This window comes from Ranitomeya variabilis, chromosome 3, assembly GCF_051348905.1.
Source record: "Ranitomeya variabilis isolate aRanVar5 chromosome 3, aRanVar5.hap1, whole genome shotgun sequence".
Lineage (NCBI taxonomy): Eukaryota > Metazoa > Chordata > Amphibia > Anura > Dendrobatidae > Ranitomeya > Ranitomeya variabilis.
In genome coordinates this window covers 389,834,395-389,859,328 of record NC_135234.1, presented here as the reverse complement: position 1 = coordinate 389,859,328, position 24,934 = coordinate 389,834,395, and the positions used below count along the sequence as shown (strand labels likewise).

The 24,934-nt window shown below is 42.2% G+C and overlaps 1 protein-coding gene across 1 annotated transcript in view; it reads right to left on the bottom strand.

Annotated features, from left to right (window-relative positions):
• The window catches only part of C3H1orf94 (chromosome 3 C1orf94 homolog), a 334,497-nt gene that overhangs the window by 259,969 nt on the left and 49,594 nt on the right, over positions 1–24,934 (bottom strand). Inside the window, exon 2 of the mRNA XM_077296072.1 lies at positions 15,857–16,176. Coding sequence (XP_077152187.1) covers positions 15,857–16,176 — 320 coding nt within the window. The remainder of the gene's footprint in view (positions 1–15,856; positions 16,177–24,934) is intronic.

Below are 24,934 nucleotides of genomic sequence, written 5' to 3'. Positions count from 1 at the left end.
GAATGCAGCACGTTATCAGCAAATACTGGAATAAAATTTGCAATCAACGCCCGGAAGCTGCACATGGGATATACTTGGATGTTCCAACATGACAACAATCCAAAACACAAGGCCAAGGCGACCTGTCAATGGCTACAGCAGAACAAAGTAACATAGTAACATAATTATTAAGGTTGAAGGAAGACTTTAAGTCCATCTAGTTCAACCCATAGCCTAACCTAACATGCCCTAACATGTTGATCCAGAGGAAGGCAAAAAAAACCCCATGTGGCAAAGTGTAAGCTCCACATTGGGAAATAAAATTCCCTCCTGACTCCACATACGGCAATCCCTAGTTCCCTGGATTAATGCCCTATCAAGGAATCTAGTATATCTAACCTGTAGCATTATACTTTTCCAGAAAGGTATCCAGTCCCCTCTTAAATTTAATTAATGAATCACTCATTACAACATCATATGGCAGAGAGTTCCATAGCCTCACTGCTCTTACAGAAAAGAATCAGCGTCTGTTATTATGCTTAAACCTTCTTTCCTCCAGACATAAAAGATGCCCCCTTGTCCCTGTCTCAGGTCTGTGATTTAAAAGATTATCAGAAAGGTCATTGTACTGTCCCCTCAGATATTTATACATTAAAATAAGACCACCCCTTAACCTTCGTTTTTCCAGACTAAATAGCCCCAAGTGTAATAACCTATCTTGGTATTGCAGACCCCCAGTCCTCTAATAACCTTGGTCGCTCTTCTCTGCACCCGCTCTAGTTCAGCTATGTCTTTCTTTTACACCAGAGACCAGAACTGTACACAGTATTCTAAGTGTGGTCGAACTAGTGACTTGTATAGAAGTAAAATTATGTTCTCCTCATGAGCATCTATGCCTCTTTTAATGCATCCCATTATTTTATTTGCCTTTGTAGCAGCTGCCTGACACTGGCCACTAAATGTGAGTTTGTCATCAACACATACACCCAGGTCTTTTTCATTGACGGTTTTGCCCAGAGTTTTAGAATTAAGCACATAGTTATATATCTTATTACTTCTACTGCATGACCCTACATTTATCCCCATTAAAGCTCATTTGCCATTTATCAGCCCAAGCTTCTAGTTTACATAAATCACATAAATCATCCTGTAATATAAAATTGTCCTCCTCTGTATTATTTACCCTGCAGAGTTTAGTGTCATCTGAAAATATTGAAATTCTGCTCTGTATGCCCCCTACAAGGTCATTAATAAATACCGTATTTTCTGGTGTATAAGGCGACTGGGCGTATAAGACGACCCCCAACTTTTCCATATAAAATATGGAATTTGGGATATGCCTGCTGTATGAGACGGGGGTCATCTTATATGCCCAGTCATCTTATACGGCGTGTGGTTCCCAGGGTCTGAAGGAGAGGAAACTCTCCTTCAGGCCCTGGGATCCATATTCATGTGTAAAATAAAGAATAAAAATAAAAAATATGGATATACTCACCCCTCCGAGAAGCCTGGCTGTCACCGCTGCAAGCGTCTGCCTCCATTCCTAAGAATTGCAGAGTGTGAAGGACCTTCGATGACGTCACGGTCTTGTGATTGGTCCGTGACCGCTCATGTGACCGGTCACCTGACCGTGACGTCGTCAAAGGTCTTTCACGCGCTGCAATTCTTAGGAAAGGAGGCAGACGCTTGCAGCGGTGACAGCCAGGCTTCTCGGAGGGGTGAGTATATCCATATTTTTTATTTTTATTCTTTATTTTTTACATGAATATGGATCCCAGGGCCTGAAGGAGAGTCTCCTCTCCTTCAGACCCTGGGAACATCCAGGATCGCTCCCTGCACACGCCGTACCCGGCGTATAAGACGACCCCCGACTTTTGGGACAATTTTTAGGGGTTAAAAAGTCGTCTTATACGCCGGAAAATACGGTATGTTAAAAAGAAGAGGGCCCAATACTGATCCCTGTTGGTACCCCACTGCTAACCGCGACCCAGTCAGAGTGTGCTCCATTAATAACCACCCTTTGTTTCCTATCCCTGAGCCAGCTCTTAACCCACTTACACATATTTTCCCCTATCCCCATTATTCTCATTTTATGTATCAACCTTTTGTGTGGCACCGTATCAAAAGCTTTTGAAAAGTCCATATACACTACGTCCACTGGGTTCCTATTAGGTATATACTCACCCTCGGACGCGCCCTGCTTATTTCCGGCAGCCTTCCTTCCTAAGAATGAGTGCGTGAAGGACCTTAGATGACGTCGCGGCTTGTGATTGGTCGCGTGACCGCCCATGTGACCGCTCGCGATCACAAGCCGCGACGTCACCGCAGGTCATTCACGCGCTCATTCTTAGGAAGGAAGGCTGCCGGTTAGTACCAGGGCGCGTCCGAGGGTGAGTATATCAATATTTTTTATTTTGATTCTTTATTTAACACTTAAATATGGATTCCGATACCGATTCCCGATATCGCAAACAAATCGGAACTCGGTATCGGAATTCCGATACCAGATTCAGAAGATCGCCGACCTCATGGCCGACCCCACACAGGGGTCGGGTCGGGTTTCATGAAACCCGACTTTGCCAAAAGTCGGCGACTTCTGAAAATGGCCGACCCGTTTCGCTCAACCCTAATCATCATACCGTCGAACAAAAAGAGGAATAACACGCGATCAAAAAGACTGATGCAAATAAACATGGTACCACTGGAAACATTATCTTGTCCTGCAAAAAATGAGCCACAATACAGCATCATCAGTAAAAAGAGATAAAAGGTATAGCTGTCAAAATAAACTGATGCACAAACAATTATTTTTTCTATAAAATAGTTTTTATTATATAAAAGCGCCAAACATAAAAAAATATAACTGAGGTATTGCTGTAATCATTCTGACCCGAAGAATAAAAATGCCTCATCAATTTTACCACATGTGGAACGGTGTAAATGCTACCCAAAGGAAATTCATGAATTGCTGGTTTTTGCTCATTCTGTCTCCCAAAAATCGATTTAAAATCTATCAAAAATGGTGCCAATAAAAACGTCAACTTGTCCCACAAAAAACAAGAGCTCACATGATTCTGTGGGGCAAAATATGGAAAAATTATAGCTGTCAAATGTGCTGATGCAAAACTATTTTTTGCAATATAAAGTGTCTTTTAGTGTGTGACAGCTGCCAAACATAAAAACCCAGTATAAATAGTAAATAAAATCCCCCTTTATCACCCCCTTAGTTAGGGAAAAATAATAAAATAAAAAAAGTTTTTCAATTTTTCTATTAGGGTTAGTGTTATGGTTAGGGCTAAAGTTAGGGTTAGGGTTTGGGCTAAAGTTAGGGTTAGGGTTGATACTAAAGTTAAGGTTGGGGCTAGAGTTGAGGTTGGGGCTAGAGTTAGGGTTAGGGTTTGGATTAGGGATAGGGGTGTGCTAGGGTTAGGTTTATGGTTAGGGTTATGGTTGGCATTAGGGTTAGGGGTGTGTTGGGGTTAGGGTTGCAGTTAGAATTGTGGGGTTTCCATCAATTAAGCACATCAGGGGCTCTACAAATGCGACATGGCATCTGATTTCAGTTCCAGCCAATTCTGCGTTGAAAAAGTCAAACGGCGCTCCTTTCCGAGCTCTGCCATGCTCCCAAACAGTGGTTTACCTGCATATATGGGGTATCAGCGTACTCTGGACAAATTGTACAACACATTTCGGGGTCCAATTTCTCCTGTTACCCTTGGTAAAAATAAAACAAATTGGATCTGAAGTAAATGTTTTGTGAAAAAAGGTAAATGTTCATGTTTTTTAAACTTTCCAAAAATTCCTGTGAAACACCTAAAGGGTTAATAAACTTCTTGAATGTGGTTTTGAGCATCTTGAGGGGTGAAGTTTTTAGAATGGTGTCACACTTGGTTATTTTCTATCATATAAACCCCTCAAAGTGACTTCAAATGTGATGCGGTACCTAAAAAAAAATTGGTGTTTTAAAAATGAGAAATTGATGGTCAACTTTTAACCCTTATAACTTCCTAACAAAAAAAAATTTGGTTCCAAAATTGTGCTGAAGTAAAGCAGACATGTGGGAAATGTTACTTATTAAGTATTTTGCATGACATATCTTTGTGATTTAAGGGCATGAAAATTCAAATTGTAAAATTGCAAAATTTTCAAACATTTTGCCAAATCTCAGTTTTTTCCTTAAATAAGCGCAAGTCATATCAATCATATCAAGTAAATTTTACGACTATCATAAAGTACAATATGTCTCGAGAAAACAGTGTCAGAATCACCGGGATCCGTTGAAGCGTTCCAGAGTTATAACCTCATAAAGGGTCAGTGGTCAGAATTGTAAAAATTGGCCTGTCATTAACATGCAAACCACCCTTGGGGGTAAAGGGGTTAATGACTTAATATTTGCCCACTCTCATACAGTATTTAATATAAAGGTACAATATTTAGTTTAATATTTGCTGGGTCACCAATGCATTGTACATATATTGCATATAGTATATTGTGTACTATATCCTATTATCAACAGGAGACCCATATAATATCAAAATTGCTGAGCTTAAACTCACATGATATAGTACAACAGATCAAGGGTAGGAAAAAAGGACATAGAGAGTATATATACCCAATAAACTTACTTTATTAACTTAATAGACTACGTATACAAAAAATGGAGGCTGCTAAACACACATGCAGAAAAACAGGCATATGCAGGAGGTGAAATGCAGGCGGTGGGAATTCTGCAGGCAGCTGTGATATCAATATGTGAGATTTTTCTGTTTTAGCTCCATTTCTGTTTCATACATGTTTTGGAAAGTTGTATCCCATTGATTACAGTATATTCAGGGAGTTATGCTATACTCATATTATACTTCCCATGAATTTCACCTCCTGCATATGCCTATGTTTCTCTGCATGTGTGCTTTGTGTTTTTTTTTTTACTTTTGTATAACTAATGTATTAACTTAATAAAGTATTTTAATGGGTATATACTGTATACTCTGTAGGTCTTTTTTCAATACCCTTCTTCTGTTGTGTACTATGACCTGTATATAAGCTGTTCTTGAAGCAGAAGAGCACATTCAGCAGCCGTCTAATCCTACTAAGGTGCAAGAAGGAGAAATTCAGGAAATCGTACCTACTGCTATGGGGATGTATAATAATTTCCTAAGGGTGGTAGACAATAATGACTGATTGCTGGTGTACTAATGTCAATTAACAGTAATTTATGTACCTGAACCACCCACATTTATTTGTTATGTAATGTTGGCATACCTGTGCAAGATTTGTGTCCAAATATTTTATGTACTGCTGTTTGTATTTCTGCTGTAATACTGTAATTTCACCCAGGGATCAATAAAGTGTATCATATCATATTGTATCATATATAATGCACAGTGCATTATTGTGTATACAGTGCCTACAATGTCATGATTCCCAATGGCAGGGAAACATCAAAACACAAAGATAACGGACGAGCTCTGGGTGATGGAATCTCGAGCTGACCGTGAGCTAAATCTACCACACAACTAATAGTAGCCAGGGAGCATACCTGATTAACCCTAGACGCCACGCGCCAGCCGGAGGACTAACTACCCCTGGTAGAGGAAGGAACAGACCTGGCTTACCTCTAGGGAAATACCCCAAAAGATGATAGCAGCCCCCCACATGTAATGACGGTGAGTTTAGAGGAAAAGACATACACAGTATGAAGGTAGATTTAGCAAAGAGAGGTCCACTTACTAGATAGCAGAAGGATACAAAAGAGGACTTCACGGTCAACTGAAAACCCTATCAAAAAACCATCCTGAAATTACTTTAAGACTCCTGTGTCAACTCATGACACAGGAGTGGCAATTTCAGCCCACAAGAGCTTCCAGCTACAGAGAATAACAAAACTGCAAACTGGACAAAAGATACAAAACAAAAGGACAAAGTCCACTTAGCTGATCAGCAGACTAGTAGCAGGAACATGCAACCGAAGGCTCTGGTTACAATGATGACCGGCAAGGAAATGACTGGAGAGCAAGGCTAAATAGGAAACTCCCAAACACTGATGGGAGCAGGTGAACTGAGACAGCAAAGACACACAAGTCACCAGTACCACCAGCAACCACCAGGGGAGCCCAAAAGCGGATTCACAACAGTACCCCCCTTAAGGAGGGGGCACCGAACCCTCACGAGAACCACCAGGACGATCTGGATGAGCCCTATGAAAGGCACGAACCAAATCCGAGGCATGAACATCAGAGGCAGTTACCCAAGAATTATCTTCTTGACCATAGCCCTTCCATTTAACCAGATACTGAAGTCTCCGTCTGGAAATACGGGAGTCCAGGATCTTCTCCACAACGTACTCCAATTCACCCCCTACCAGCACAGGAGCAGGAGGTTCAGTAGAAGGAACCACCGGTACCTCATACCTCCGCAACAACGACCGATGGAATACATTATGGATAGCGAAAGATGCCGGGAGGTCCAAACGAAAGGACACAGGGTTAAGAATCTCCAAAATCCTATAAGGACCGATGAACCGGGGCTTAAACTTAGGAGAAGAAACCCTCATAGGGACAAAACGGGAAGACAACCACACCAAGTCCCCAACACGAAGGCGAGGACCAACACGACGCCGGCGGTTAGCAAACTGCTGAGTCCTCTCCTGGGACAACTTCAAATTGTCCACCACCTGTCCCCAAATCCGATGCAACCGATCCACCACAGCATCAACTCCCGGACAATCCGAAGATTCCACCTGACCAGATGAAAAACGAGGGTGAAACCCTGAATTGCAAAAGAAAGGGGAAACCAAAGTGGCAGAACTAGCCCGATTATTAAGAGCAAACTCTGCCAACGGCAAAAAGGCAACCCAGTCATCCTGATCCGCAGACACAAAACACCTCAAATAAGTCTCCAAAGTTTGATTAGCTCGCTCCGTCTGGCCATTAGTCTGAGGATGGAATGCAGACAAAAAAGACAAATCAATTCCCAACCTGGAACAGAATGTCCGCCAAAATCTAGACACGAACTGGGTTCCCCTGTCAGAAACGATGTTTTCCGGAATCCCATGCAGGCGAACCACATTTTGAAAAAACAGAGGGACCAATTCAGATGAGGAAGGCAACTTAGGCAATGGCATCAAATGGACCATTTTAGAAAAACGGTCACACACCACCCAGATGACAGACATCTTCTGAGAAACAGGGAGATCAGAAATAAAGTCCATAGAGATGTGCGTCCAAGGCCTCTTCGGAATAGGCAAGGGCAACAATAACCCACTAGCCCTAGAACAACAAGGCTTGGCCCGAGCACAAACATCACAAGACTGCACAAAAACACGCACATCTCGAGACAGGGAAGGCCACCAGAAGGACCTAACCACCAAATCTCTAGTACCAAAAATTCCAGGATGACCTGCCAGAGTAGAAGAATGAACTTCCGAGATGACTCTACTGGTCCAATCATCAGGAACAAACAGTCTACCAGGTGGACAACGATCAGGTCTATCTGCCTGAAATTCTTGCAAAGCACGTCGCAAGTCTGGGGAGACAGCAGACAAAACCACCCCATCCTTAAGGATACCAGCAGGTTCAGAATCCCCAGGAGAGTCAGGCTCAAAACTCCTAGAAAGAGCATCTGCCTTCACATTTTTAGAACCCGGTAAGTATGAGACCACAAAATTAAACCGAGAAAAAAACAACGACCAGCGTGCCTGTCTAGGATTCAGGCGCCTGGCAGACTCCAGATAAATCAGATTCTTGTGATCAGTCAAAACCACCACCTGATGTCTGGCACCCTCAAGCCAATGACGCCACTCCTCAAACGCCCACTTCATGGCCAAAAGCTCCCGATTACCAACATCATAGTTTCGCTCGGCGGCCGAAAATTTACGAGAAAAGAACGCACAAGGTCTCATCACTGAGCAATCAGAACTTTTCTGCGACAAAACCGCCCCTGCTCCGATCTCGGAAGCATCGACCTCAACCTGAAAGGGAAGAGAAACATCAGGCTGGCGCAACACAGGAGCAGACAAAAAGCGGTGCTTAAGCTCCCGAAAGGCCTCCACAGCAGCAGGGGACCAATCGGCAACATCAGCACCCTTTCTAGTCAAATCAGTCAAAGGTTTAGCAACGCCAGAAAACCCAGTTATAAATCGACGATAGAAATTAGCAAAGCCCAAGAATTTCTGAAGACTCTTAAGAGAAGTAGGCTGCGTCCAGTCACAAATAGCCCGAACCTTAACAGGGTCCATCTCAACAGAAGAAGGGGAAAAAATGTACCCCAAAAAAGAAATCTTTTGAATCCCAAAAACACACTTTGAACCCTTTACACACAAAGAACTAGTCCGCAAAACCTGAAAAACCCTCCTGACCTGTTGAACATGAGACTCCCAGTCATCAGAAAAAATCAAAATATCGTCCAAATACACAATCATAAATTTATCCAAATATTCACGGAAAATATCATGCATAAAGGACTGAAAGACCGAAGGTGCATTTGAAAGGCTGAAAGGCATTACTAAATACTCAAAATGGCCCTCAGGCGTATTAAATGCGGTTTTCCACTCATCCCCCTGCTTAATTCGCACCAAATTATACGCCCCACGAAGATCAATCTTAGAGAACCACTTAGCCCCTCTTATGCGAGCAAACAAATCAGTCAACAAAGGCAACGGATACTGATATTTGACTGTAATTTTATTCAGGAGTCGATAATCAATACAAGGCCTCAGAGAGCCATCCTTCTTAGACACAAAGAAAAACCAGCTCCTAAAGGAGATGAAGAAGGACGAATATGTCCCTTTTCCAGGGACTCCTTAATATACTCTCGCATAGCAGCATGTTCAGGCACAGATAAATTAAACAAACGACCCTTTGGAAATTTACTGCCAGGAATCAGATCTATGGCGCAATCACAATCTCTGTGGGGAGGGAGAGAACCAATCTTAGGCTCTTCAAAAACATCACGATAATCAGACAAAAATGCTGGAATCTCAGAGGGAGTAGATGACGAAATGGAAACCAAAGGTACATCCCCATGAGCCCCCCGACATCCCCAGCTTATCACAGACATTGTTTTCCAGTCAAGGACTGGGTTATGAGATTGTAACCATGGTAATCCAAGCACTAAAACATCATGTAAATTGTACAACACAAGGAAGCGAATCACCTCCTGATGGTCTGGAGTCATACGCATAGTCACTTGCGTCCAGAATTGTGGTTTATTACTAGCCAAAGGGGTAGAATCAATACCCTTCAGAGGTATAGGGACTTCCAGTGGCTCTAAATCAAACCCACAGCGCCTGGCAAAGGACCAATCCATAAGACTCAGGGCGGCGCCAGAGTCCACATAGGCATCCACAGTAATAACTGATAATGAACAAATCAAGGTTACAGACAGAATAAATTTAGACTGTAAAGTGCAAATAGACTTGTCAGCCTTCTTTGTGCGTTTAGAGCATGCTGATATAACATGAGCAGAATCACCACAATAGAAACATAACCCATTTTTACGCCTGTAATTCTGCCGCTCGCTTCTGGACAGAGTTCTGTCACATTGCATATTCTCTGGCGACTTTTCAGAAGATACCGCCAAATGGTGCACAGGCTTGCGCTCCCGCAAACGCCGATCAATCTGAATAGCCATTGTCATGGACTCATTCAGACCTGTAGGCGCAGGGAACCCGATCATAACATCCTTAACGGCATCAGAGAGGCCCTCTCTGAAATTTGCCGCTAGGGCGCACTCATTCCACTGAGTAAGCACAGACCATTTACGAAGTTTTTGGCAGTATATCTCAGCTTCATCTTGCCCTTGAGATAGGGCTATCAAAGCTTTTTCAGCTTGAATCTCCAAATTAGGTTCCTCATAAAGCAAGCCTAAAGCCAGAAAAAAGGCATCCACATTGAGCAACGCAGGATCCCCTGGTGTCAATGAAAATGCCCAGTTTTGAGGGTCACCTCGCAGCAAAGAAATCACAATCTTAACCTGCTGGACAGGATCTCCAGAGGAGTGAGGTCTGAGAGAAAGGAATAATTTACAATTATATTTGAAATTCAGAAACCGAGATCTATCTCCGGAAAACACCTCTGGTGTAGGAATCTTAGGTTCAGACATCGGAGTATGTATAACAAATTCTTGTAAATTTTGAACCTTAGTAGCAAGATTATTTAAACCTGCAGCCAAGCTCTGAGGATCCATCTTTAAACAGGTGAGATCAGAGCCATTCAAGGATTAGAAGGAGAGAAAGGCAAAGGCTGTAATTAGAGCTGAAATACAACTGATCCAACTATGGAGCAAACATAGGAAAAAAAAAAAAAAAAAACTCTACAGACTTCTTTTTCTCTCCTTTTTTCTGCCAGTAACTTTAACACGGGCCGGTCATACTGTCATGATTCCCAATGGCAGGGAAACATCAAAACACAAAGATAACGGACGAGCTCTGGGTGATGGAATCTCGAGCTGACCGTGAGCTAAATCTACCACACAACTAATAGTAGCCAGGGAGCATACCTGATTAACCCTAGATGCCACGCGCCAGCCGGAGGACTAACTACCCCTGGCAGAGGAAGGAACAGACCTGGCTTACCTCTAGGGAAATACCCCAAAAGATGATAGCAGCCCCCCACATGTAATGACGGTGAGTTTAGAGGAAAAGACATACACAGTATGAAGGTAGATTTAGCAAAGAGAGGTCCACTTACTAGATAGCAGAAGGATACAAAAATGGACTTCACGGTCAACTGAAAACCCTATCAAAAAACCATCCTGAAATTACTTTAAGACTCCTGTGTCAACTCATGACACAGGAGTGGCAATTTCAGCCCACAAGAGCTTCCAGCTACAGAGAATAACAAAACTGCAAACTGGACAAAAGATACAAAACAAAAGGACAAAGTCCACTTAGCTGATCAGCAGACTAGTAGCAGGAACATGCAACCGAAGGCTCTGGTTACAATGATGACCGGCAAGGAAATGACTGGAGAGCAAGGCTAAATAGGAAACTCCCAAACACTGATGGGAGCAGGTGAACTGAGACAGCAAAGACACACAAGTCACCAGTACCACCAGCAACCACCAGGGGAGCCCAAAAGCGGATTCACAACACTACAAGTAGTATTCAACCCCCTGCAGATTTAGCAGGTTTAATAAGATGCAAATAAGTTAGAGCCTTCAAACTTCAAACAAGAGCAGGATTTATTAACAGATGCATAAATCTTACAAAACCAAAAAGTTTTGTTGCTCAGTTAAATTTGTATAAATTTTAAACATAAAAGTGTGGGTCAATTATTATTCAACCCCTAGGTTTAATATTTTGTGGAATAACCTTTGTTTGCAAATACAGCTAATAATCGTCTTTTATAAGACCTGATCAGGCCGGCACAGGTCTCTGGAGTTATCTTGGTCCACTCCTCCATGCAGATCTTCTCCAAGTTATCTAGGTTCTTTGGGTGTCTCATGTGGACTTTAATCTTGAGCTCCTTCCACAAGTTTTCAATTGTGTTAAGGTCAGGAGACTGACTAGGCCACTGCAACACCTTGATTTTTTGCCTCTTGAACCAGGCCTTGGTTTTCTTGGCTGTGTGCTTTGGGTCGTTGTCTTGTTGGAAGATGAAATGACGACCCATCTTAAGATCCTTGATGGAGGAGCGGAGGTTCTTGGCCAAAATCTCCAGGTAGGCCGTGCTATCCATCTTCCCATGGATGCGGACCAGATGGCCAGGCCCCTTGGCTGAGAAACAGCCCCACAGCATGATGCTGCCACCACCATGCTTGACTGTAGGGATGGTATTCTTGGGGTCGTATGCAGTGCCATCCAGTCTCCAAACGTCAAGTGTGTGGTTGGCACCAAAGATCTCGATCTTGGTCTCATCAGACCAGAGAACCTTGAACCAGTCAGTCTCAGAGTCCTCCAAGTGATCATGAGCAAACTGTAGACGAGCCTTGACATGACGCTTTGAAAGTAAAGGTACCTTACGGGCTCGTCTGGAATGGAGATCATTGCGGTGGAGTACGTTACTTATGGTATTGACTGAAACCAATGTCCCCACTGCCATGAGATCTTCCCGGAGCTCCTTCCTTGTTGTCCTTGGGTTAGCCTTGACTCTTCGGACAAGCCTGGCCTCGGCACGGGAGGAAACTTTCAAAGGCTGTCCAGGCCATGGAAGGCTAACAGTAGTTCCATAAGCCTTCCACTTCCGGATGATGCTCCCAACAGTGGAGACAGGTAGGCCCAACTCCTTGGAAAGGGTTTTGTACCCCTTGCCAGCCTTGTGACCCTCCACGATCTTGTCTCTGATGGCCTTGGAATGCTCCTTTGTCTTTCCCATGTTGACCATGTATGAGTGCTGTTCACAAGTTTGGGGAGGGTCTTAAATAGTTAGAAAAGGCTGGAAAAAGAGATAATTAATCCAAACATGTGTAGCTCATTGTTCTTTGTGCCTGAACTACTTCTTAATACTTAAGGGGAACCAAACAGAATTCTGGTGGGTTGAGGGGTTGAATAATAAATGACCCTCTGAAAAGACTTTTCACAATTTAAAAAAAAAATAAACAAAGAAATAACATTCTTTTTTGCTGCAGTGCATTTCACACTTCCAGGCTGATGTACAGTCCAAATGTCACAATGCCAAGTTAATTCCAAATGTGTAAACCTGCTAAATCTGCAGGGGGTTGAATACTACTTGTAGGCACTGTATATACACTGCTCAAAAAAATAAAGGGAACACTTAAACAACAGAATATAACTCCAAGTAAATCAAACTTCTGTGAAATCAAACTGTCCACTTACGAAGCAACACTGTTTGACAATCAATTTCACATGCTGCTGTGCAAATGGAATAGACAACAGATGGAAATTATTGGCAATTATCAATACACACTCAATAAAGTGGTTCTGCAGGTGGGGACCACAGACCACATATCTGTACCAATGCTTTCTGGCCTGTTGTTTTGGTCACTTTTGAATGTTTGTTGTGCTTTCACACCCGTGGTAGCATGAGGAGGACTCTACAACCCACACAAGTGGCTCAGGTAGTTCAGCTCATCCAGGATTGCACATGAATGCGAGCTGTGGCAAGAAAGTTTGCTTTGTCGGTCAGCATAGTGTCCAGAGGCTGGAGGCGCTACCAGGAGACAGGCCAGTGTTATGATCCCTAGTGGCGGAGGATCACAAATAGATCAGCAAGTGATTAAACTAAGGACGAGCTCTAGGGAGATGGTAACTGGACTGATCGCAAATCTGAACCTATCCAAAACAACTAGAGGTAGCCGGTGAACGTGCCTAAAAAAGTCTTAGACGTCTCGAGCCAGCCTGAGGAACTAGCTACCCCTAAAGAGAAAGAAAGACCTCGCTTGCCTCCAGAGAAATAATCCCCAAAGATATAGAAGCCCCCAACAAATATTAACGGTGAAGTAAGAAGAAGGCACATACATAGGGATGAAATCAGATTCAGCAAAAGAGGCCCACTAGTACTAGAAAGCAGAAAATAGAGCAGGGGTCTATGCGATCAATAAAAAACCCTTACAAAATATCCATCCTGAGATTTCAAGAACCCACACACCAACTAACGGTGTGTGGGGAGAAACTCAGCCCACTAGAGCAACCAGCAAGCGAGGGAATTACATTTTAGCAAGCTGGAACAGAAAACATGATAAACACTGCTGATGAAAAAATGAGCAAACAAAACTTAGCTTATCCTGGATGGACTGGGAGCAAGGTAGTCAGAAGGAATCTGAGTAGCACTGATTACATCGACAGCCGGCCACAAGTGGAAGTAAAGCAGAGCTATATAGGAACCTCCCAGAGGATAACGAACCAGCTGATAGCCAGAGACCAGCAGGATAACAAACCAAGCCACCAGGGGGAGCCCAAAGCAAAAGTCACACAATACCACCAGTGACCACAAGAGGGAGCCCGAAAACAGAGTTCACAACAGGCCAGTACACCAGGAGACAAGGAGGGGGCCATAGGAGGGAAACAACTCAGCAGCAGGACTGCTACCTCAGCCTTTTGTGCAAGGAGGAACAGGAGGAGCACTGCCAGAGCCCTGCAAAAAGACCTCCAGCAGGCCATAAATGTGCATGTGTCGGCACAAATGGTTAGAAACTGACTCTATGAGGATGGTCTGAGTGCCCAACGTCCACAGATGGGGGTTCGCTCACAGCCCAACATAGTGCAGGACGCTTGGTATTTGCCACAGAACACCAGGATTGGCAAAATCGCTACAGGCGCCCTGTGCTCTTCACAGATGAAAGCACGTTCACACTGAGCACATGTTACCGATGTGACAGAGTCTGGAGACACCGTGGAGAGCGATCTGCTGCCTGCAACATCCTTCAGCATGAGCGGTTGGGCAGTGGGTCAGTAACGGTGTGGGGTGGCATTTTTTTGGAGGGCCGCACAGCTCTCCATGTGCTCCCCAGAGGTAGCCTGACTGCCATTAGGTACCGAGATGAGATCCTCAGACCCCTTGTGAGACCATATGCTGGTGTGGTTGGCCCTGGATTCCTCCTAATGCAGGACAATGCCAGACCTCATGTGGCTGGAGTGTGTCAGCAGTTCCTGGAGGATGAAGGCATTGAAGCTATGGACTGGCCCGCCTGTTCCCCGGACCTGAATCCGATTAAACACATCTGAGACATCATGTCTCGCACCATCCACCACAGACTATCCAGGAGTTGGCGGATGCTTTAGACCAAGTCTGGGAGGAGATCCCTCAGGAGTCCAGCCGCTGCCTCATCAGGAGCACCATGTGTTGAAGGAAGGTCATACAGGCACTTGATCGCCACACAGACTACTGAGCATCATTTCCTTATCTTGTGGCATTTCCACTGAAGTTGGATCAGCCTGTAATTTGATTTTCACTTTGATTTTGAGTATCATTCCAAATTCAGACCTCCATGGGATATTAATTTAGATTTACATTGATCATTTTTATGTTTCATTCTTCTCAACGCATTTCACTATGTAACGAATAAAGATTTGCAACTGGAATATTTAATTCAGTGATATCTAGGATGTGGGATTTCAGTGTTCCCTTTATTTTTTTGAGCAGTGTATATACAGTATGCTATATATGGTACAGTGCATTGGTGAGCCAGCAAATATTGAATTAAATATTGCACCTTTGTATCAAATATGATAGTGTGCAAATTTTAAGTGATTTTATTCAGCCATATTCCATAGACGGATGGATGTTTAACGAAATCCAAGGCAAAATATAGGTCCAAGCATGGCAACAAAAACATGAAAAAAAATTGATTCCATGCAAAAGGTACACAACATTTTGGCTTAAGGTGTCAGACGAAATGTTGTGTACCTTTTGCATGGAATAAAAAATGTACAATGCAATACAAACAATGTACAATAATAGATTAATTTCCTCTTGGGGATATTCCCACATGAAGTTCAGTGGACATAATTTTATAGCAAGGCCTGCCCATTTACTTTCACTTCATATATTTCACTTTTCATTACATTTATTCAGTGAATTTAAACATAAAAAGCAGATTTCCATTATTTGTTGAGACTAATTTAAAGAATAACCCATTGATTTCTCTTCTGCACCCCCTAAGGTCAGATATTGAATGCCTATAGTCTAGCTGTGCATGCCTTCAGAAAATACCCATCAATGCTCACTTAGCACATTGACATGCAAAGTGAAGACTACTGTTATTGAAAATGACTTGCTACCTGCAAGATGATAGGCTTTGGTACATGGTAAAGACTATAAGTTGTTTTTATCATGTCTTGATGCAGTTTCAGGTGTCCTGACTTCCTTATAAAAGGATAAGATGTTCTTACTGCCATTATTCATCACCACCATTTGTGTTTTAGTGATTGTTGTGACATTATCTGCTGATGTTATAGTGAATTGTGCTAGCAACTTACGGGCTTCCATTTTGGTGTATTCAATACTGCAGATATCTTCTTTGTCTAATGAGCCAGACCTTCTCAATTCGTAACTTGACCTGTCTTGAATGTAGCACTTTTTGGCCTTTGCATTCTTGCTTATATTGCCTTTGGCCAGTACAGATTTGATGAAGTTCTCAGTTTTTAAAGCTTCAGCTCTTTCATCCATAACTTGACTATTATTTTCTTTGGTGCTCAATCGACTGAAATTCTCACTTAGACTCTCACTGATCAGGTTCATATACTCCTGTTCAATCATTCTAGAGATGTCACTCTCCATACTGTCGCCATGTTCTGACCTAACACAGAAAAATAATTAATAAGGTATTAGCAAATGATACATTAGTTGGGTTCTCCTGGTTCAGCATTTTATCTGCCTAAGTGTCCATAATACCATTCCAATAAACTTTCATATTGCTTCTTAATTGCACCATGATGACATCAACAATTCCTGTGTAATGCTCTACTGATGTTGGCTGAAGATTCAATGACTCCAAATCAATGCACTGTCAATGGGTCATCAGCAAAGACGTTCCTTCACCTCAACATGTTTAGCGTACAATTTTCACATATGCACAGACCCAGTGCGGACACAGACAGTAGAGGGCTCCTGTGTGAGAACAGTATATGGGCCATTTGTAGTCCAGTAGCTCACCATAATGCCCAATTTCACCTGTTTTTGGAGCAGGAAATGGGTCCCCTTACTTCTTGGGCCCCTGTGCGGCTGCACAGTTTGCACCAATGATATGTACGCAGAGTGATCACACAATGGCTGGGTCCACACTTATGTGCTTACATTTGTCCCCAATTTGAAATGTAAGTGATTATGTAGTCTTTAGCATGAAATAGAAACTGCCAACACCCCTCATTGCTACAATCCAAGGTAAATGAGCAGCAGGCGTGGCGACTGTACACAGCATGGAGCTGAAAAAATAGGGCTAAATAGAAGTTCTATGAAAGTTTACTGGGTAGCTGAAAAATGAAAATTCATCTAAGTCAATATAATTAAAATAAGTGTGAAATCACAGAAGTACTTGATGGTTAGCACTGTTGTTTTTTAGTGCTGGGATAAATACTACAAATACCAAAATCTACAATACACATGATATTTGTATGCTATTATTATATGGCAAGGACATATTCTGGAGCACTGTACAGATTGTCATTAATCATATCAGTCCATGTACCCAGTGGGTCACAAAGTCTGCAATCCCCACTTAGGACTCAAACAGTAGGTCAGTATATTTTTGGAGTGTGGCAAGAAACCAAAGTACCTAAATAAAACTCATAAATCTTGGAGAGTATATACAAACTCCATGCCGATGCTGCCCCCAGTCATATTAATACCCGCTTAGTGCTGCAAGGCAGCAATGCTAATCAGTGAGCTACCCCATCATGTGGGTTCCTCCAGACACTCCACATTCCTCTCAAACTACAAAAGCTTAGTGATATAGTGATACTTTTATAAGCTTCCTATGAAATTGTGTCCTATGCATATATCAATGTGGTGAGCACCATTGGGACAGAGAATGATGTGATTGATAACACAGGTCAACAAAAAAAAAAAAATTTTCTGGTGTCCAAAATATTTTAATGAATTTGGGGTATTTTTGGGGTGCTGATTCTGAATATGCTATCAGTTTTGCCAGATTGGCTCAAGTTTTTGACATTTTTGGTATCTTATCTATAGCACTTGTTGGTAAATGCAACGCATCATCTCATTAATTTCTTTGGATTAGTACTTGAACTGAGCAGTTCTCAATATAGTTTTGTGTTAATTAGTGTTCTAAAAGTTTGTTCATAGCTTGATTTTTGCACTAACTTTATGTTGTTGTCTGTTTTCCAGTGAAAAGCATGAACTCATCAAGAAGAAGTTGTCTTAATGATCCAGACTCATTCTGTTACATTTGTGGTGAATACACACTGCCAAAACATAGAAGAAACATAACAGACTTCGTAAAAAAAAGTGTATTTTGCCTATTTTGGGGTTATGCTTGGGGACCAAGACAAGTTTTGGGCACCACACATAGTGTGCAAAGCATGTATCGAATTATTACGAAAATGGAGCAAAGGACAAAGAAAAAGCTTCAAATTTGGTGTTCCAATGGTGTGGAGAGAGCCAAAAAATCATCATGATGACTGTTATTTCTGTGCAGTGCAAGTACAAGGATTCAATAAGCATAAGAAACGAAAATGGGAGTAACATGGAATCTGCTAGAAGGCCTGTCCCTCATTGTGAAGATGTGCCTGTACCTGTGTTTACCATAAATAACAGTCATCATGATGATTTTTTGGCTCTCTCCACACCATTGGAACACCAAATTTGAAGCTTTTTCTTTGTCCTTTGCTCCATTTTCGTAATAATTCGATACATGCTTTGCACACTATGTGTGGTGCCCAAAACTTGTCTTGGTCCCCAAGCATAACCCCAAAATAGGCAAAATACACTTTTTTTACGAAGTCTGTTATGTTTCTTCTATGTTTTGGCAGTGTGTATTCACCACAAATGTAACAGAATGAGTCTGGATCGTTAAGACAACTTCTTCTTGATGAGTTCATGCTTTTCACTGGAAAACAGACAACAACATAAAGTTAGTGCAAAAATCAAGCTATGAACAAACTTTTAGAACACTAATTAACACAAAACTATATTGAGAACTGCTGAGTTCAAGTACTAATCCAAAGAAATTAATGAAATGATGCGTCGCATTTACCAACAAGTGCTATAAATAAGATACCAAAAATCTCAAAAACTTGAGCCAATCTGGCAAAACTGATGACATATTCAGAATCAGCACCCCAAAAATACCCTAAATTCGATGAAATATCTTTGGCACAAAAAATGCTGTTGACCAGTGTAATTATCCAGTCCAGTCTTCCCTTTTTCCGGTCTGATCATGTAAGGGGTTAACTTTTCTCAGCCTCAGTCTGGTTTCAGGTTTTGCTATTTAGCTCTGTTGCAACCTGCAGGTGGTGTCAGTTATAGTTCTGCCTACGGCATCTGTAGCTGACTCTGGTATATCCTGACTTGTCCTGCTGCGATTTCTGCCTGAGCCCGTGTCTCTGTTTTCCCCATTCCCTGTCTTGACCTATTGTTCCCCTTTTACGCGTTTATTCCCTGGTTTTGACTTGGCTGGTATCCTGACCTGCTTCTGCCTTCTTTCTTTGGCTTATCCGCTCCTGACTGTTACTGATCCTTTGGCTTGTCTCTGACTCTTTGTTTTGTCTATTTCTTTAGTACAGTGCTACTGACTATATCTACTCGGCTTGCTTGTGTTTCCCGCTACCACCTAGTGGTAGCCTCGCTGCTGCACCACAGGCCTGCTTTGTCTAGGTGCAGCCCTCCTTCCACTCTATAGCCATCTAGTGGAGCTTGCACCTACCTGCATTGCAGCAGCGTGACACTAAACATATAAAGCAGGGGTGGGGAATCTTTTTTCTTCCAAGGGCCATTTGGATATTTATATCATCCTTCAGGGGCCGTACAAACTCAACCCACAAAATGCATCCTGACTCTGCCACTGGTGTCAGGACGTAATCTTTAATTGCATGCCCTTCAGTGTTCAGTAGTGAACACTATGTGGCTGTGCTAACAGAGCAAGATGAAATTATTGAGCTGGTGGCAATCAAAATACACCTCCCTGCCCAAGAATATGGTCCCTGAGAATCTGCCTTGGGGCCTGATAAAAGGTTATCGAGGGCTGTTAAATGCCCTGAAGTTCCCCACCCCTGATATAAAGGGACAAGCAATTCTTTTTTCAGTTGACTCTGCATTCAACCTACTCATGGCTACACTATTCCTAACAGAATAGACAACTATACATTCTCTCCACACTCCAGGAGTATGTTTTATAGTTTATCACTATTAACAAGATAACTCTCCCATCTATCCTACTTCATGAAACACAAACATAAAGATAAAACCTCTTTTAGTAACCATCTTAAAAAATACATCTTTACCTATTTTGTATGTACCACGCTAAGCTATAATTAATGACCAAAGGAAAGCAAATAATAATTGAAATTGAGAATACTAAAATATAGTTTACATAGCATTAACTGTGAATGTAATATTTTCTTTTGCCAGCATAGGGAATCCTGTAGAAAAATCCCTGACTGAGAAGAAAACATTGAATTTAAAGCAATGTATTAAAATACGTAATAACATATTAAAAGGACTTCATAGCAACAGTTAGTAATTTAATGTACTTAATTAGAGATAAATGCAAAGCTAATTGTAATGTAGAGGCAAAGCATTCAACAGGGTAAACAATAAAATCTTTTGATAAAGAAAACATTTTTTTTTCTAGATGACTGTTGCCATGGCTTTGTTTGCTTTAACAGAAATTGTTAAAGGGGTTGTACCCTACTTTAAAACGTATGCGTAGTGGGCCCACAGGGGATTAAGAAAAAAAATACATGTACTAACATCCCAAACCAGCATCACCTCTCTGCAGCCATTTCTTTCTTCCCCCTTCAGTCTACTTTCATCAATAATGAGGGGCATCAGCTTACTGCTGCAGCCAATCAGCTGGCACTAATTGCCTGCAGCCTTTTAATTCCATCTGAATATTTCGTCCAAGAGCTCATTCAAGAAGTGCATGCATGGCTTACCTTTCAAACCACTCATTGATTTTCACTGGCCATATACTAGTTGTGATAGCTGTTGGTAGAACACTCACTTGGCTGACAGGTTCGGTATCACACCCTACTTCCCTTACTTGACGTTCATCCACGTTGTATGGAGGCCTTCAAGTTGTTTCATGATTACAACCTATCATCATTTTGTATTATGCACATTTAGCTCCAGCAATATTTGGACAGTGGCCGAATCTTTGGAATTTGGACTCTGCATGCCACTATTTTTTTATTTTGAATGAAACAACAGATGCAATTGAAGTGAAAACTTTCAGGTTTAATTAAGGAACAACAATTAAACAAAAATATCCTGTGAAATGTTTAGGAATTGCAACCATTTTTCTACAAAGTCTGATCATTTTGGAATTTCAAAAATAATAGGACAAATTGACTTTACCATCAATAAGGTTATCAATTTTAATACTTTGTAGGTAATCCTTTGCAAGCAATGACTGCTTGAAGTCTGGAAGCCATGGACATCATCAAACACTGGGTTTACTCATTTGTGATGCTTTGCCAGACCATTTCTGCAGCTGACTTCAGTTGTTGTTTGTTTGTGGGTCTTTCTGCCTTAATTTATGGCTTAACCCCTTCATGACCCAGCCTATTTTGGCCTTAATGACCTTGCCGTTTTTTGCAATTCTGACCAGTGTCCCTTTATGAGGTAATAACTCGGGAACACTTCAACGGATCCTAGCGATTCTGAGATTGTTTTTTCGAGACATATTGGGCTTCATGTTAGTGGTAAATTTAGGTCGATAATTTCTGCGTTTATTTGTGAAAAAAATGGAAACTTGGCGAAAATTTTGAAAATTTCGCAATTTTCACATTTTGAATTTTTATTCTGTTAAACCAGAGAGTTATGTGACACAAAATAGTTAATAAATAACATTTCCCACATGTCTACTTTACATCAGCACAATTTTGGAAACAACATTTTTTTTTGCTAGGAAGTTATAAGGGTTAAAATTTGACCAGTGATTTCTCATTTTTACAACAAAATTTACAAAACCATTTTTATTAGGGACCACCTCACATTTGAAGTCAATTTGAGGGTTCTATATGGCTGAAAATACCCAAACGTGACACCATTCTAAAAACTGCACCCCTCAAGGTGCTCAAAACCACATTCAAGAAGTTTATTAACCCTTCAGGTGTTTCACAGCAGCAGAAGCAACATGGAAGGAAAAAATGAACATTTAACTTTTTAGTCACAAAAATGATATTTTAGCAACAATTTTTTTATTTTCCCAAGGGTAAAAGGAGAAACTGGACCACGAAAGTTGTTGTCCAATTTGTTCTGAGTACGCTGATACCTCATATGTGGGGGTAAACCACTGTTTGGGCGCACGGCAGAACTCGGAAGGGAAGGAGCGCCATTTGACTTTTTGAATGAAAAATTGGCTCCAATCTTTAGCGGACACCATGTCGCGTTTGGAGAGCCCCTGTGTGCCTAAACATTGGAGCTTCCCCACAAGTGACCCCATTTTGGAAAGGAGACCCCCCAAGGAACTTATCTAGATGCATAGTGAGCACTTTAAACCCTCAGGTGCTTCACAAATTGATCCGTAAAAATGAAAAAATACTTTTTTTCACAAAAAAATTCTTTTAGCCTCAATTTTTTAATTTTCACATGGGCAACAGGATAAAATGGATCCTAAAATTTTTTGGGCAATTTCTCCTGAGTACGCCGATACCTCATATGTGGGGGTAAACCACTGTTTAGGCGCATGGCAAGGCTCGGAAGGGAAGGCGTGCCATTTGACTTTTTGAATGGAAAAGTAGCTCCAATCGTTAGCGGACACCATGTCGCGTTTGGAGAGCCCCTGTGTGCCTAAACATTGGAGCTCCCACACAAGTGACCCCATTTTGGAAACTAGACCCCCCAAGGAACTTATCTAGATGCATAGTAAGCACTTTAAACCAACAATTGCTTCACAGAAGTTTATAACGCAGAGCCGTGAAAATAAAAAATAATTTTTCTTTCCTCAAAAATGATTTTTAGCCCAGAATTTTTTATTTTCCCAAGGGTAACAGGAGAAATTGGACCCCAAATGTTGTTGTCCAGTTTGTCCTGAGTACGATGATACCCCATATGTGGGGGTAAACCACTGTTTGGGTGCACGGCAGGGCTTGGAAGGGAAGGCACGCCATTTGTCTTTTTGAATGGAAAATTAGCTCCAATCATTAGCGGACACCATGTCGCGTTTGGAGAGCCCCTGTGTGCCTAAACATTGGAGCTTCCCCATAATTGACCCCATTTTGGAAACTAGACCTCCCAAGGAACTAATCTAGATGTGTGGTGAGCACTTTGAACCCCCAAGTGCTTCACAGAAGTTTATAACGCAGAGCCATGAAAATAAAAAATAATTTTTCTTTTCTCAAAAAATTTTTTTTAGCCCTGAATTTTTTATTTTCCCAAGGGTAACAGGGGAAATTTGACCCCAATAGTTGTTGTCCAGTTTCTCCTGAGTACGCTGATACCCCATATGTGGGGGTAAACCACTGTTTGGGCACACGTCGGGGTTCGGAAGGGAAGTAGTGACGTTTTGAAATGCAGACTTTGATGGAATGCTCTGCAGGCGTCACGTTGCGTTTGCAGAGCCCCTGATGTACCTAAACAGTAGAAACCCCCCACAAGTGACCCCATTTTGGAAACTAGACCCCCAAATGAACTTATCTAGATGTGTGGTGAGCACTTTGAACCCCTAAGTGCTTCACAGAAGTTTATAACGCAGAGCCGTGAAAATAATAAATACGTTTTCTTTCCTCAAAAAAAATTTTTTAGCCCTGATTTTTTTATTTTCCCAAGGGTAACAGGAGAAATTTGACCCCAAGAGTTGTTGTCCAGTTTCTCCTGAGTACGGTGATACCCCATATGTGGGGGTAAACCACTGTTTGGGCACATGCCGGGGCTTGGAAGTGAAGTAGTGATGTTTTGAAATGCAGACTTTGATGGAATGCTCTGCGGGCGTCACGTTGCGTTTGCAGAGCCCCTGATGAACCTAAACAGTAGAAACTCCCCACAAGTGACCCCATTTTGGAAACTAAACCCCCAAGGGAACTTATCTAGATGTGTGGTGAGCACTTTGAACCCCCAAGTGCTTCACAGAAGTTTATAACGCAGAGCGGTGAAAATAAAAAATCATTTTTCTTTCCTCAAAAATAATTTTTTAGCCCGCAATTTTTTATTTTCCCAAGGGTTACAGGAGAAATTGGACCCCAAAAGTTGTTGATCAGTTTCTCCTGAGTACGCTGGTACCCCATATGTGGGGGTAAAGCACTGTTTGGGCACACGTCGGGGCTCGGAAGGGAGAGAGCACCATTTTACTTTTTCAACGCAAGATTGGCTGGAATCAATGGTGGCGCCGTGTCACGTTTGGAGACCCCCTGATGTGCCTAAAAAGTGGAAACCCCTCAATTCTAACTCCAACACTAACCCCAACACACCCCTAACTCTAATCCCAACCCTAACCACAACCGTAACCCCAACACACCCCTAACCCTAGTCTTACCCCTAATTCCAACCCTAAGGCTATGTGCTCACGTTGCGGATTTGTGTGGATTTTTCCGCAGTTTTTGAAAAATCTGCAGGTAAAACGCACTGCGCTTTAGCTGCGGATTTACCGCGGATTTCCAGTGTTTTTTGTGTGGATTTCACTTGCGGATTCCTATTATGGAGCAGGTGTAAAACGCTGCGGAATTGCACAAAGAATTGACATGCTGCGGAAAATACAACGCAGCGTTTCCACGCTGTATTTTCCGCACCATGGGCACAGCGGATTTGGTTTTCCATAGGTTTACGTGGTACTGTAAATGTGATGGAAAACTGATACGAATCCGCAGCGACCAATCCGCTGCGGATCCGCAGCCAAATCCGCACCGTGTGCACATAGCCTAATTCTAACCCTAATTCCAACCCTAACCCTAATTCTAACCCTAATTCTAACCCTAATTCTAACCCTAGCCCTAAGTGCAACCCTAGCCCTAAGTGCAACCCTAGCCCTAAGTGCAACCCTAGCCCTAAGTGCAACCCTAAGTGCAATCCTAAGTGCAACCCTAAGTGCAACCCTAGCCCTAAGTGCAACCCTAAGTGCAACCCTAAGTGCAACCCTAGCCCTAAGTGCAACCCTAAGTGCAACCCTAAGTGCAACCCTAAGTGCAACCCTAGCCCTAAGTGCAACCCTAAGTGCAACCCTAAGTGCAACCCTAGCCCTAAGTGCAACCCTAAGTGCAACCCTAAGTGCAACCCTAGCCCTAAGTGCAACCCTAAGTGCAACCCTAAGTGCAACCCTAAGTGCAACCCTAGCCCTAAGTGCAACCCTAAGTGCAACCCTAAGTGCAACCCTAAGTGCAACCCTAGCCCTAAGTGCAACCCTAAGTGCAACCCTAAGTGCAACCCTAGCCCTAAGTGCAACC